Genomic DNA, 15,569 nt, shown 5'->3' with positions numbered 1-15,569 from the left:
CAGAGCTCCAGAGTTCCTCTGTGGAGATGGGAAAACCTTCCAGAAGGACAACCATCTCTACAGCAATCCACCAATCAGGCCTTTATGGTAGAGTGGCCAGACTGAAGCCACTCCTCAGTAAAAGGCACATGACAGCCCGCTTGGAGCTCGCCAAAAGGCACCTAAAGGACTCTCACACCATGAGAAACTAGATTCTCTGGTCTGATGAAACCAAGATTGAACTCTTTGGCCTGAATGCCAAGTGTCATGTCTAGAGGAAACCTGGCACCATCCATATGGTGAAGCATGGTGGTGGCAGTATCATGCAGTGGGGGTGTCTTTCAGTGGAAGGTACTGGGAGACTAGTCAGGATCGAGGGAATGATGAATGGAGCAAAGTATAGAGGGATCCTTGATGAAAACCTGCTCCAGAGCACTCAGGACCTCAGACTGGGGCAAAGGTTCACCTTCCAACAGGACAACGACCCTAAGCACACAGCCAAGACAACGCAGGAGTGGCTTCGGGACAAGTCTCTGAATGTCCGTGAGCAGCCCAGCCAGAGCCCAGACTTGAACCCGATCGAACATCTCTGGAGAGACCTGAAAATAGCTGTGCAGCTATCTAACCTGACAGAGCTTGAGAGGATCTGCAGAGAAGAATGGGAGAAACTCCCCAAATACAGGTGTGCCAAGCTTGTAGCGTCATACCCAAGAAGACTTGAGACTGTAATCACTGTCAAATATGCTTCAAAAAAGTCCGGAGTAAAGGGTCTGAATACTTAAGTAAATGTTATATCTCTGTATTTTTTTTTCTTCTTCTAAGTTAAAAAAACAACAACAGTTTTTGCTTTGTCATTATGTGTTAGTGTGTAGATTGATTACATTTTTTACTTAACCTTAAACTTGAAAACAACATGCATTTAGTTGCACAAGTTTTAAATCAGTAAGGGATTCCTGCATAGCTCTCAAATCTGACTGTAGTTTTGACATGGGCTCATAAGGACTGCTTGTTAATAAATGACTTTCTAATGACAGTAGAACGGGTGGTATTGTAAGATCAACAAACCAGATGTGACTAACAGTCCTATAATAACAGTCTTGTATCAGCTCTTTTGATAGAAAGACAAAGTTGAAGATGGGTTAATAAGAGCATCAAATCAGTTCTACCTCACCAGTTGTGTTTTACAACATGAACACCAGTCCTTTTCTGAAGTAAAAAAAATATATTAGGCTCCACCAAAATAAATGTCCCACATACAATTACAGGGATGGAACCATTTATCTTAAACCCCAAACTCTCCCTCACTCCTTCCCAGTTCTCTTCCCTCCTTTGAGAAGCTGGCAGGAGGTGTGTGTGTAAGGGCTGACAAAGGGGAGAAACACAGCCTAGTTTAAAGGGGAGAAACACAGCCTAGTTTAAAGGGGAGAGAAACACAGCCTAGTTTAAAGGGGAGAAACACAGCCTAGTTTAAATGGAATAGAAACACAGCCTAGCTTAAAGGGGAGAAACACAGCCTAGTTTAAAGGGGAGAAACACAGCCTAGTTTAAAGGTGAGAAACACAGCCTAGTTTAAAGGGGAGAAACACAGCCTAGTTTAAAGGGGAGAAACACAGCCTAGTTTAAAGGGGAGAAACGCAGCCTAGTTTAAAGGGGAGAAACACAGCCTAGTTTAAAGGGGAGAAACACAGCCTAGTTTAAAGGGGAGAAACACAGCCTAGTTTAAAGTGGAGAAACACAGCCTAGTTTAGAGGGGAGAAACACAGCCTAGTTTAAAGGGGAGAAACACAGCCTAGTTTAAAGTGGAGAAACACAGCCTAGTTTAGAGGGGAGAAACACAGCCTAGTTTAAAGTGGAGAAACACAGCCTAGTTTAAAGTGGAGAAACAGCCTAGTTTAAAGGGGAGAAACACAGCCTAGTTTAAAGGGGAGAAACACAGCCTAGTTTAAAGGGGAGAAACACAGCCTAGTTTAAAGTGGAGAAACAGCCTAGTTTAAAGGGGAGAAACACAGCCTAGTTTAAAGGGGAGAAACACAGCCTAGTTTAAAGGGGAGAGAAACACAACCTAGTTTAAAGGGGAGAGAAACACAGCCTAGTTTAAAGGGGAGAAACACAGCCTAGTTTAAAGGGGAGAAACACAGCCTAGTTTAAAGGGGAGAAACACAGCCTAGTTTAAAGGGGAGAGAAACACAGCCTAGTTTAAAGGGGAGAAACACAGCTTAGTTTAAAGGGGAGAAACACAGCCTAGTTTAAAGGGGAGAAACACAGCCTAGTTTAAAGGGGAGAGAAACAGCCTAGTTTAAAGGGGAGAAACACAGCCTAGTTTAAAGGGGAGAGAAACACAGCCTAGTTTAAAGGGGAGAGAAACACAGCCTAGTTTAAAGTGGAGAGAAACACAGCCTAGTTTAAAGTGGAGAAACACAGCCTAGTTTAAAGGGGAGAAACACAGCCTAGTTTAAAGGGGAGAAACACAGCCTAGTTTAAAGGGAATAGAAACACAGCCTAGTTTAAAGGGGAGAAACACAGCCTAGTTTAAAGGGGAGAAACACAGCCTAGTTTAAAGGGGAGAAACACAGCCTAGTTTAAAGGGGAGAGAAACACAGCCTAGTTTAAAGGGGAGAAACACAGCCTAGTTTAAAGGGGAGAAACACAGCCTAGTTTAAAGGGGAGAAACACAGCCTAGTTTAAAGGGGAGAAACACAGCCTAGTTTAAAGTGGAGAAACACAGCCTAGTTTAAAGGGGAGAAAAACAGCCTAGTTTAAAGGGGAGAAACACAGCCTAGTTTAAAGGGGAGAGAAACACAGCCTAGTTTAAAGGGGAGAAACACAGCCTAGTTTAGAGGGGAGAAACACAGCCTAGTTTAGAGGGGAGAAACACAGCCTAGTTTAAAGGGAATAGAAACACAGCCTAGTTTAAAGTGGAGAAACACAGCCTAGTTTGAAGTGGAGAAACACAGCCTAGTTTAAAGGGGAGAAAAACAGCCTAGTTTAAAGGGGAGAAACACAGCCTAGTTTAAACTAGGCTGTGTTTCTATTCCCTTTAAACTAGGCTGTGTTTCTCCTCTTTAAACTAGGCTGTGTTTCTATTCCCTTTAAACTAGGCTGTGTTTCTCCCCTTTAAACTAGGCTGTGTTTCTCCCCTCTAAACTAGGCTGTGTTTCTCCACTTTAAACTAGGCTGTGTTTCTCCACTTTAAACTAGGCTGTGTTTCTATTCCCTTTAAACTAGGCTGTGTTTCTCCTCTTTAAAGTGGAGAAACACAGCCTAGTTTAAAGTGGAGAAACACAGCCTAGTTTAGAGGGGAGAAACACAGCCTAGTTTAAAGGGAATAGAAACACAGCCTAGTTTAAAGTGGAGAAACACAGCCTAGTTTAAAGTGGAGAAACACAGCCTAGTTTAAAGGGGAGAAAAACAGCCTAGTTTAAAGGGGAGAAACACAGCCTAGTTTAAAGGGGAGAGAAACACAGCCTAGTTTAAAGTGGAGAAACACAGCCTACTTTAAAGGGGAGAGAAACACAGCCTAGTTTAAAGGGGAGAAACACAGCCTAGTTTAAAGGGGAGAAACACAGCCTAGTTTAAAGGGGAGAAACACAGCCTAGTTTAAAGGGGAGAGAAACACAGCCTAGTTTAAAGGGGAGAAACACAGCCTAGTTTAAAGTGGAGAAACACAGCCTAGTTTAAAGGGGAGAAACACAGCCTAGTTTAAAGTGGAGAAACACAGCCTAGTTTAAAGGGGAGAAACACAGCCTAGTTTAAAGGGGAGAAACACAGCCTAGTTTAAAGGGGAGAAACACAGCCTAGTTTAAAGGGGAGAAACACAGCCTAGTTTAAAGGGGAGAAACACAGCCTAGTTTAAAGGGGAGAAACACAGCCTAGTTTAAAGGGGAGAAACACAGCCTAGTTTAAAGGGGAGAAACACAGCCTAGTTTAAAGTGGAGAAACACAGCCTAGTTTAAAGGGGAGAAACACAGCCTAGTTTAAAGGGGAGAAACACAGCCTAGTTTAAAGGGGAGAAACACAGCCTAGTTTAAAGGGGAGAGAAACACAGCCTAGTTTAAAGGGGAGAGAAACACAGCCTAGTTTAAAGGGGAGAACACAGCCTAGTTTAAAGGGGAGAGAAACACAGCCTAGTTTAAAGGGGAAATAAAACACAGCCTAGTTTAAAGGAGAGAAACACAGCCTAGTTTAAAGGGGAGAAACACAGCCTAGTTTAAAGGGGAGAAACACAGCCTAGTTTAAAGGGGAGAAACACAGCCTAGTTTAAAGGGGAGAAACACAGCCTAGTTTAAAGGGGAGAAAAACAGTCTAGTTTAAAGGGGAGAAACACAGCCTAGTTTAAAGGGGAGAAACACAGCCTAGTTTAAAGGGAATAGAAACACAGCCTAGTTTAAAGGGGAGAAACACAGTCTAGTTTAAAGGGGAGAAACACAGCCTAGTTTAAAGGGGAGAAACACAGCCTAGTTTAAAGGGGAGAAACACAGCCTAGTTTAAAGGGGAGAAACACAGCCTAGTTTAAAGGGGAGAAACACAGCCTAGTTTAAAGGGGAGAAACACAGCCTAGTTTAAAGGGAATAGAAACACAGCCTAGTTTAAAGGGGAGAAAAACAGTCTAGTTTAAAGGGGAGAAACACAGCCTAGTTTAAAGGGAATAGAAACACAGCCTAGTTTAAAGGGGAGAAACACAGCCTAGTTTAAAGGGGAGAAACACAGCCTAGTTTAAAGGGGAGAAAAACAGTCTAGTTTAAAGGGGAGAAACACAGCCTAGTTTAAAGGGGAGAAACACAGCCTAGTTTAAAGGGGAGAAACACAGCCTAGTTTAAAGGGGAGAAACACAGCCTAGTTTAAAGGGGAGAAACACAGCCTAGTTTAAAGGGGAGAAACACAGCCTAGTTTAAAGGGGAGAGAAACACAGCCTAGTTTAAAGGGGAGAAACACAGCCTAGTTTAAAGGGGAGAAACACAGCCTAGTTTAAAGGGAATAGAAACACAGCCTAGTTTAAAGGGGAGAAAAACAGTCTAGTTTAAAGGGGAGAAACACAGCCTAGTTTAAAGGGGAGAGCAACACAGCCTAGTTTAAAGGGGAGAAACACAGCCTAGTTTAAAGTGGAGAAACAGCCTAGTTTAAAGGGGAGAAACACAGCCTAGTTTAAAGGGGAGAAACACAGCCTAGTTTAAAGGGGAGAAACACAGCCTAGTTTAAAGGGGAGAAACACAGCCTAGTTTAAAGGGGAGAAACACAGCCTAGTTTAAAGGGGAGAAACACAGCCTAGTTTAAAGGGGAGAAACACAGCCTAGTTTAAAGGGGAGAAACACAGCCTAGTTTAAAGGGGAGAGAAACACAGCCTAGTTTAAAGGGGAGAGAAACACAGCCTAGTTTAAAGGGGAGAAACACAGCCTAGTTTAAAGGGGAGAAACACAGCCTAGTTTAAAGGAGAGAAACAGCCTAGTTTAAAGGGGAGAAACACAGCCTAGTTTAAAGGGGAGAGAAACACAGCCTAGTTTAAAGGGGAGAGAAACACAGCCTAGTTTAAAGGGGAGAAAAACAGTCTAGTTTAAAGGGGAGAAACACAGCCTAGTTTAAAGGGGAGAGCAACACAGCCTAGTTTAAAGGGGAGAAACACAGCCTAGTTTAAAGGGGAGAAACACAGCCTAGTTTAAAGGGGAGAGAAACACAGCCTAGTTTAAAGGGGAGAAAAACAGTCTAGTTTAAAGGGGAGAAACACAGCCTAGTTTAAAGGGGAGAGCAACACAGCCTAGTTTAAAGGGGAGAAACACAGCCTAGTTTAAAGGGGAGAAACACAGCCTAGTTTAAAGGGGAGAGCAACACAGCCTAGTTTAAAGGGGAGAAAAACAGTCTAGTTTAAAGGGAAGAATAATCAACTTTTTTTCCCACCTCCTGCTAAATGAAGGGAGAGAGATGTAATGATATGGAAGGCATATGTTGTTAAGTGACGGCTGAGTAAGAGAGGACAGAACATCATAACTCCAAACATAACCTACACCGTAAAACTGTCATACACAATCACACTCTCCCTCCCTCCTTTTCTCATTCCCTTCCTCCGTCCTTCTCTCTCTCTCTCATCTCTCCCTCCCTCCTTTTCTCATTCCCTTCCTCCGTCCTTCTCTCTCTCTGTGTCTCTCTCCCTCCTTTTCTCATTCCCTTCCTCCGTCCTTCTCTCTCTCTCTCTCTCATCTCTCCCTCCCTCCTTTTCTCATTCCCTTCCTCCGTCCTTCTCTCTCTCTGTATCACTCTCTCTCTGTCTCTCTCCCTCCCTCCTTTTCTCATTCCCTTCCTCCGTCCTTCTCTCTCTCTCCCGCTTCTTACTTTCCACATCCCTCCATCTCCCTCCCTCCCTACAGATCTCTCTCTCTCTCTCTTCGTCACACAACACCTAACCAGATGATTTAATATGTCATATTGTACTCAATATTCTAAATTAGTGTTGTGTTCAAACTCAGGTGCCATTCACTCTAACCAGATCTCCCTAGAGACAGCCTTGGCTGAGAGTTTCTGAAACAGACCATGATTTACTCAACAACACGAGTCATCCTATGGAGCTAAACCACAGGCTAGTGTTACCTTAATGACAACATCCACTTTTAATGCAATAACAATGTTTGGAGTGATAAGGATTGTTTGTTTGATGACAATGTTCTGTGCAATGGTGATAATGTTTTTAGCATGATGATAGTAATTGGTGTTATGATGATATTATGAATGAGGTTAATGCACGTAAGGCCTATTCAGAATGTGGATGACATTCTATAACACCTTATAACGTATCTAACTCTTATCAAGGGAGAACATTCTTTATGCCCAAGTGTCTCTTTTAATGACAAGGTAGGGTGGGCCGGTTTATATTTCAATGTGTGCGTGCACAATTGTGTGTGTGTGTGTTTGTGCATATCTATGTACTTGCGCGTTAGTCTAATGGGGAGGTTTGAACACATAAATAATTTGTTAATTATATAGTGGAGGGTTGTAGGTGACTGGAGTTTGGTTTGGAGTGTTCAGACTCAGGAGTGATGGTAAAGAATAATCACAGACCAAGCTGCCATCCATCACGGCTCAGAGGCGTGTGCACACGGTCCGATGACACGTTAATTACATGCTTACTAAACAGGTTTCTCCCAGCTAACGTCACAAACGTGCCACAACTCCACTACCTCCTGAATCAGGGGCTTTTTCAGAAGCATAAAGTTGTGTGTGTGTGGTGTGTACGTGTGGTGTGTGTGTGTGTATTGTGTGTGTGCTTTACATCATAAGAGTTGATACAAGTGCTTTGGAGCTTCTAAAAACTAAAATCTCATTCCAATATTATTGTGTTTGATACATGGGTAAGTGTGATAAGTGGATGACTATCAACATGCAGCATCACCTGGGCCTTGTTTCGCCAATCCTAATCCCTGTGTTCACAAACCTGAGTTTTAGAAGAAAGTGTCAATGACAGTATACAGCCAGTAGGGGGAGCCTGTACCTAACCTACATATTGCATGTCAGAGAGCCTCAGGGTCTGTGTGTGTCACTGTGTGTGTGTGTCTCTGGCGTGTGTGTGTGTCTCTGTGTGTGTGTGTGTCTCTGTGTGTGTGTGTGTGTCTCTGTGTGTGTGCGTGTGTGTATCTCTATGCGTGTGTGTGTCTGTGGGTCTCTCTGTGTGCGTCTGTGTGTGTGTGTGTGTGTGTGTCTCTGTGTGTGTGTGTGTGTGTGTGTGTGTGTGTGTGTGTGTGTGTGTGTGTGTGTGTGTGTGTGTGTGTGTGTGTGTGTGTGTGTGTGTGTGTGTGTGTGTGTCTGTGTCTGTGTGTGTGTGTGTGTGTGTGTGTGTGTGTGTGTGTGTGTGTGTGTGTGTGTGTGTGTGTGTCTCTGTGTGTGTCAAAGGTAGTGTGAGTAAGTGCTGTGAAGAAGAAGCTGTGCTAGATGAATGTGTCTGGAGCTCTCTCAGTAGTGCATTCACACACACACAACAAGAGAAAGACCCTCACATAGTAGTGTCACATGAGGCTTCACCATCACAGACTCCATTAGCGCAGATTAACCAATCTACATTTTCCAAATAAACCCACCATCTTGATTCATTTGTAATTGAGCTGGGTGGATTTGAAGTAACTTCTTAAAGGATGATAAAATGCTTTGTGTCTTTATGAGACATTACGTTTCCTCGTTCACATTTCCTGTTAATTAAGTGTGAGATTTGATGGGCCCTGATGAAAGAGAGGAGAGAGGGAGGGGGCAACAAGAAAGGGAGAGGTGGAAAAGGGAGATGGAAAGAGAGAGAAATAAATAAGGATGTGTGTGTGTGAGAGACCAAGCACCAAATACCCCCCAGCAAGACCTGTCTGTTCTCCCTGCCTCCCCCACCTCCCTCTGCACATTAAATAACCACACCACAGCTACTGGAAACATCTCTGTGGAAGGAAAGAGGGAAGGAAAGAAGGAGAAGAGAATCTGGTTGATGAAAGAGGAGAAGAAAGACATTTTAGTTGGTGGGTCATGAGGAAGCATTAATACACTTACAAAACGGATCCCAACATTTTATTTTTTATATATTTTTCACTAAAAAAGCTAGAATTTTTGTGTTGCAAGAGTGCGGTTACCTTCTAACATTAACGTACCCTCAAACACACCTCTGAATTTTGGTGTGTCACTATGCTACATAGAACAAGTGGTCCCATTAGCCTGTTTGTACAAGTTGGAATGACAGGCAGCAAACTCAGTTTGCCTAGTAATGCCATGACTGCTCCATCTAGCCAACTACCAAATTAGCTGCAATTGATGTCATTCTAGTGCTTCCACTCTTGGGTGCTGGCTGATCATGCGTCCACGATTAGCTAGCTAGTGGATATTGCCTGGCCAGTGAGCTAGCTAGCTAGCTACATTTCAGGCAGTTAGCTATCCTCCGGTTGTAAGTTACTAATAGTGCTGAGTGATTAGTGCTTCTTGAGGTAGGTTCAGTTATTTAAAAATAATCACGGTCTTCGATTTCTGTTTAAATTTTCTTAAACATTAAATTATTTTAGCGATTTAAAAAAAATAGAAATTCCAAAACCCAAAATTATGAACATTCAATTGCCAAAACATTGAAACATTTCATTGTCTCTGTCAGGTCCACAGTGGGTAGACATCAATCGAAAATGAGGATAATAATATCAAATAATAAAATACTTCAGTTGTGTTTTTTACTTAGTTTTCATTTGATTACTTTAGTATTTGTCATTCCTTAAAGTCATAATCTCATGTCTGCTCAGGCAGTAGCATCCAGCCAGTCAGACAATGTTATCTCTGCTCCCCATACTGTACTGTCTTTAGTCATCCTATTTAGCTAGGCTAGCCTGCCTAAGCATGCTGCAGCGCTTTCTGATGAAATCACTTGAGTAGTTCTTCAAAGTAGATAAGGCAATGCTTTCACGACTACTTATTACCAACTACTACAAATATCAACCAGGTAGAGCTATCTCACGATGCGGTCTGTGTGTAGGCTATCCGTCTCAGTCAGAGCCGGGAAGAGAATCCGCAATGGATTATGGTCATTGTAGTTAATTACCACATTTCTGCACTGAACTACGTTGAATATTTGTTTAATGAAAACAACAACGCCCTTCAGCCCAACGTCCCACATAGTTATTGACTTAATTTCTCTTGTGAATGATTTGAATTATCTCAAGAGAAATAGCATAACAAAACAAAAAAATTGAGGTAAGTGGAATTCAAGTAATTGAACCCGACATCAGTCAATCAGTCCGCTATTTGTATTTATTAGGGATCACCATTAGCTCTTCCTGGGGTCCAAACACATTAGGGCACTTACATTTAAAACAAAATAATAAACAGTACATCATATAACATTATTACACCACTACATATATACACAATACAAAATGTATAATACCATCATTCAACAATATTACAATATACGTGTGGGCGTCTGTACCTTTGTGTGTGTCTCGTCACAGTCTCCGCTGTTCCATAAGGTGTATTTTTACCTGTTTTTAAAATCTGATTCTACTGCTTGCAGCAGTTACCTGATGTGGAATAGAGTCACATGTAGTCATGGCTCTATATAGTTTAATAACCCTCCCACAAAACCTATGAGTTGAACATATTTGTCTGAAAACAAACTAGCTATGCAGGTTGGCTCATCTTCCACTGTTTGCTGATCATGCATCCACGATTTGTTGGCTACTGCCTGCTCAGTGAGTGACCAGAATGCTAGCTAGCTAGATTTAAGCCAGTTAGCAATCCCCCAAAATGCGGTAGTCACTGTCAGTTGATTAAATGGCTGTGAGTTGAGTGCAGCTAGCTAGCTAGCTAGTATCGCAAATTAGCTAACATTTCATTAGCTAGCTCAACTGTTGTATTAGAAAATGTCTGAGATGACACAAATCCTGTATGTTACTGGGGTGTAGAATTGTTAGTCGCCGTCTTTTAATTTTAAGATAACTATCATTGAACTGGGTGGTTACTACTGATCTGAGGTTAGAGAAATTTTCCGCCATTTTTTTTGGTTAGAGCTCGGAGTTGGGCATATTTGTTATCATATTAAAATTACAACTGGCCACAAACAAGGGAAGCAGGGGTGCTGCAGCACCCCCTGATAAATTTAAATAAATAACAAATATTTTGACAATTATTATTAGAAAAAATAAAATACACAAAAAAAATATTTTGACAATTATTATAAGAAAAAATTCAATCCACAAAACGTGTGAACTAGGCCTTTATTACTCCTGTGTGAGCGGAGAAACACAGTCATCAGCAGAGCGAAGAAAGACACTCTTCAGAAGCCCCCCCACCCCCACCAAAAAATCTGGGGGGTGACACACGGTGTGATGTTACCTTAAAGATGCCCACCCAGTCTTTGGGGTTGGGGGTGATGTAGGAGGTGAGGGTGTAGCGACACTCCAGTGCCTCCTGGGGCAGGAAGCTCTTCCTAACATTCTGGAAGATAACATGAGCAAAGTTTGATGTTTCCATGACACCAATGCCACTGGTGGGCGAAGAGCCCACCACCTGGAACGAGGACATATCCTGCTTGTCACTTCATTTGTCTGACCTGCTGGGGGAAATAAGGAAGCGAGAGAATATGGAGAGAGAAAATTGTGAGGGGATAGGAAAACAAGCCTGGCATGCATATTTTCTCCTCTCACTCACACACACACCTCCAATTTAACCTAGCAAATGGACATTTGACCCATTTACAATAACATTTGAATTGATCGAGTCCCACTGTTAGGTTGTTTGATCTACATGCGGGCTTTAGTGAACTGAAATGTAAAATGGAATAATTCCAAGCCTGCCTACGCATGTTGAAATGACGATATGATGGCAAACGTCAGACTGCATAAGATCACGTTAACTATAAAACACACTATGTTATAGTAAAGCAGCAAAGAGCTGAAGCGCGTGTGCGCCAAAACAAGGACGACCTAATGTAGCTCGCAACACAGCAAGCACAGGTGGCATTTTCACACGCACGGAGAGCGGCTAGCTATAAGAGCCTGTATCTGACAAAAACACATTTAGGATGATTAGCTACCTAGATATACTGTTCGCATAGATAACGATTCCCTAAAGTAACGTTCATTGTCATTGACAACTGAATTGATTAAGTATCTAGCTGCGCATTAACCTTCAATGGCCTTTCAGCTACCGAAACTGATCTGACCACAACAAGGTAGCTAGCAACAATCTCAGGGTTATCTGTCTTGATAGGCCAAACCCCCTAGCAATAAGACAATATTGTTTCCGTTTAAATCGATTCATTACCTGTCTTACATATGAATCCAAACAAGGTCCAATTATGTTTTGAAAGCCAACATATGACAGTCCAAAAGCCGTTGTTGTCACACAGCTTCAGGCCCCGTCGTCAACCACTGAGCTATGGTTGTCAAGTGATGGTGTCACTTCCGGGATGGGATGTTGGTGCTGAGGAAAAAGATTCCAGTTGCACCACGTGAAAATTTCAATTATTTGATGCCTCGAAATAATCTATTTAAAATGCTTATAATGAATGACCATAAATAGCTATCTCTGACTAATGTACGATTATTTGCACAGTTGCTGCTATTGCACTGGGAAATAAATAGGCTAGTGCGGCACTCACGCACGCACACACCCTGGGGTGGCAGGTAGCCTAGTGGTTAGAGCGTTGGACTTGTAACCGAGGTGGTTGCAAGATCGAATCCCCGATCTGTCGTTCTTCCCCGATCTGTTAATCCACTGTTCCTAGGCCCTCCTTGAAGATAAGAATGTGTTCTTTAACTGATTTACCTAGTTAAATAAAGATACAAATATTTTTTTTCCACAAAGTGACGCTGGAGTCTGCATGCGATTTGATAGAGATAGGGGCACAAATTCATCAAAAAGAGGACAAGATAATGAACCAAAAATTACACCATTAAACACAAAGTACATCTTAAAAACTTCAATAAATTAAAAATACTCTACTGCGCATGCACATTAGTTTGGGTAATAATACTCTGACTGGTGGAAATATATATTTTTATAACATTTTGTTGAAAACGATGTTTGATTGAACACGATCAAGGTTCCCCACAACCGTAAATATAAATTATGATGATGATGGTAATGACCACAAACGATTTGCGTTTGAATAGTTTTAATGGTAAAACACATTCACTAATATTGCATCGAATAAAAAGGCCACACTCGAAAGATTTATTTCAGCGTCTGAGACCAATTTACTAATGCCCCCCCCCCCCCCCCCCCCCCCCCCCCAAAAAAAAAAAAAAACAGTATTGTACCGTAAAGAGCTTTAAGACATGAACACACAGGATGTCCCACCTTTGCAAGATTTCTATTGGCTGTTGCGTTCGGCTGAGCCCACTGAGTGGTCCATATAGCACTCAATGATAACTAACTCCCCTTTACTTCCTGTCAATCAGCTGTCACTGTAAACGCCGAGGTCAAGGGGAACGAAGCATGGCTGCGTTGTTCAGAGGGTCTCGGAATTTGTTGCAAAGGTGCAATAAACAACATGTCGATCTGGCTCTGGGTAACGTATATGCCAGTTTAAACATTTCCCACCGTATTTTTCGTGGTGTGCATGTGCATAATAGCACAACATGCAACCGAAAAACACACTTCCTAGCTAGGAATTTGTGGTGTGTTAGTGGCGGTTTTTGTGGATAACTTAGATATTTTCTGAACAGTTGGTTGGTTACCTGCTGTGTTTTTGTGTTTTGCGTTAGCTAAATACTATGGCCTCCCTTGTTGACGTTAATGAAATACGACCATGAACTGATTGCCAGTGATAGCTTGAAACAATGGACATGGCTATGCCCTCATCTATCTCACAAATCCCTATAAGTAGTTAGTCAATTCTGCAGACTCATGTTTTCTTGACTCTACATGTGACCAGCTGAGTGGAACACAACGTTCTTCGTGGCTGTAGTGCCTGCATACTAGCCCGAGCCTGGTGATTTGAATTTAGCCATAAGGCTCCTTCCCAGCTCTTCCTACACTACCATACCTTTGTGTCAATTCATTTGACACAATTACATCAGTTCATATCGTCGCTTCACACTGATGTTGAACTCTAAATGGCCCTCCATCTGAGGTGCCACATTTATCCAATAAACCTGATTCCATAACTTTATCAAGCCAATTAAGCAGTATTGACATAAAGTGTAATGACGTTAACCTATATTCTGTTTTAATCAAAATAATAATTCTTGGGAGTTGTGACATAATAAATGAATTTGAATATGAAACAAGAGAAGGTCATTTGTCCTTACTAAACTCGCCAGATCATTTTCCATCAATGGATGATGATTTAGCAAGATTTGACTGCAATGATTAAGCAATAAGTCATGAGAGGGTGTGGTATATGGCCAATATACCATGGCTAAGGGCTGTTCTTATGCATGATGTGATATGGAGTGCCTGGCTACAGCCAGCTGTTAGCAGTGATATATTGGCCATATACCACAAACCCCCACAGTGCCTTATTGCTATTATAAACTGGTTACCAGCTTAATTGGAACAGTAAAACGTTTTTTTTCTTCTCATACCTGTGGTATACGGTCTGATATACAATGACTTTCAGCCAATCAGCATTCAGGGCTACCCATTTGCAATATTGACTTGTCATTTCAATAGGCACAGGCTACAGACTAAAATCTGGCTTTGTGATTGTAATTCAACTTTTCAATGGTTTGCTTAGCTACATAGAAGAAGGTAGCCTATAGCCCGTGATAGGCCTACATCTCATTTCAGATAGTCTACAGTAAGCTGTATGATTTAGTAGCTTGCTTAGTTCAAATTGACAGACTAACATATTCAACATGAAGAGTGAGGCGACTTCGAGGTAAGAAGTGCATTTATTGCCCGTTGGGCTACTGAGGATGGGGTCGTAATTTCAATCACTGAATTTAACATGAGTAATGTACATATGAACTGAATCTGCTTGTCAACAACAGCCAGGTTAAAAAAATAATGTATTACCTATACATTCTACATTCTAACAACTGATAGGCAATTGTGATTAGAATTTTGATAACTTCCAATTAAATTAACTAAACGTAACCATTAATAATTGCATAATAACAGTAATCTGAAGTTCTAGGCTATTTATTAAATCTGTTTGCCAGCTCCAGGTAGGCTACACAAGTGGCCCAATTTGATTTGCAACGACTCCAGTGATATCACTGGAGGGGCGGCAGGGTAGCCAAGTGGTTAGAGCATTGGACTAGTAGCCAAAAAAAGTTGCAAGTTCAAATTCCCCAGCTGACAAGGTACAACTCTGTTGTTCTGCCCCTGAACAGGCAGTTAACCCACTGTTCCTAGGCCGTCATTGAAAATAAGAATTTGTTCTTAACTGATTTGCCTAGTTAAATAAAGGTAAAATAAAAATCATAATTTTATCATATTTATTGTATTGTAGGCTAAAGAGATGCGATGGCCAATAAATGCAAATGTGTCATTCTCCACATTTAATGTCAATTTCATTGAGAACTTTTCCCCATAACAGGCACACAAGTGAGTTCCATACCTTCCATTTAACATTTCCATATGCACAGCCCTCAAGAACTGAGCATGTGTAAAACACTTCGCTTGAAACGGTTTTGCATAGGCAAAGTTGACATTAGAATGTTTAAATCGCCTTTGAGCGAATTTATCTAATGCAAATTTTTTTACTTTTTAACTAGGCAAGTCAGTTAAGAATAAATTATTATTTACAATGGCGGCCTAACCCGGACGATGTTGGGCCAATTGTGCGCCGCCCTATGGGACTCCCAATCACGGCGGGTTGTGATTCAGCCTGGAATCAAACCAGGGTCTGTAGTGACGCCTCTAGCACTGAGATGTAGTGCCTTAGACCGCTGCGCCACTTGGAAGCCCACCGGGTCTCTCCATAATGACAATCTGAATAGCCGACCTACAACTAACTGTTCATCAGTTGTCACAACTTGTGCTGCTCTGTCTACTCTCACTCACGTGACTCAGCCAATAGTGGACTAAGCTGCCTGCTGCAGTGCTTTCAACACACACACACCCCTCTGGCCCTCCCCACCACTCACTCACTCAGCAACAGCCTGCCTCACTGCTTGAAAGTCAGCAGCAGCAGGTCACAGTGA

At 41.9% G+C, this 15,569-nt stretch overlaps 2 protein-coding genes across 20 annotated transcripts in view; one reads left to right on the top strand and one right to left on the bottom strand.

The window, feature by feature from the left end:
- Window positions 1-12,097, bottom strand: part of LOC110489384 (tax1-binding protein 1 homolog B) — a 52,914-nt gene extending 40,817 nt beyond the window's left edge. For 8 of the 19 annotated variants that reach the window (XR_016493504.1, XR_016493507.1, XM_036971549.2 and 5 more), the window contains exons 1-2: window positions 11,737-12,097; window positions 10,807-11,023 (exon numbers count right to left, since the gene is read on the bottom strand). Coding sequence is in view for 8 of the 19 variants with exons in the window: in XM_036971549.2 (XP_036827444.2) it covers window positions 10,807-10,995 (189 nt within the window). In the remaining 11 variants the exon portion in view is untranslated. Of the gene's footprint in view, window positions 1-10,806; window positions 11,027-11,736 lie in introns of all 19 variants that reach the window. The other 11 variants (XR_016493505.1, XR_016493510.1, XR_016493508.1 and 8 more) reach the window with 5 other exon arrangements.
- A 646-nt stretch (window positions 12,098-12,743) lies between these two features.
- The window catches only part of LOC110487958 (3-hydroxyisobutyrate dehydrogenase, mitochondrial), a 35,750-nt gene continuing 32,924 nt past the window's right edge, over window positions 12,744-15,569 (top strand). Inside the window, exon 1 of the mRNA XM_021559882.3 lies at window positions 12,744-12,985. Within this exon, the coding sequence (XP_021415557.2) occupies window positions 12,913-12,985 (73 nt within the window). The 5' untranslated portion in view covers window positions 12,744-12,912. The remainder of the gene's footprint in view (window positions 12,986-15,569) is intronic.

This window comes from Oncorhynchus mykiss, chromosome 30 (genome assembly GCF_057628025.1).
Source record: "Oncorhynchus mykiss isolate SJ-2025 chromosome 30, ASM5762802v1, whole genome shotgun sequence".
NCBI lineage: Eukaryota > Metazoa > Chordata > Actinopteri > Salmoniformes > Salmonidae > Oncorhynchus > Oncorhynchus mykiss.
The sequence above is the reverse complement of the archived record's forward strand: the minus strand, read 5'-3'. Positions and strand labels throughout refer to the sequence as shown.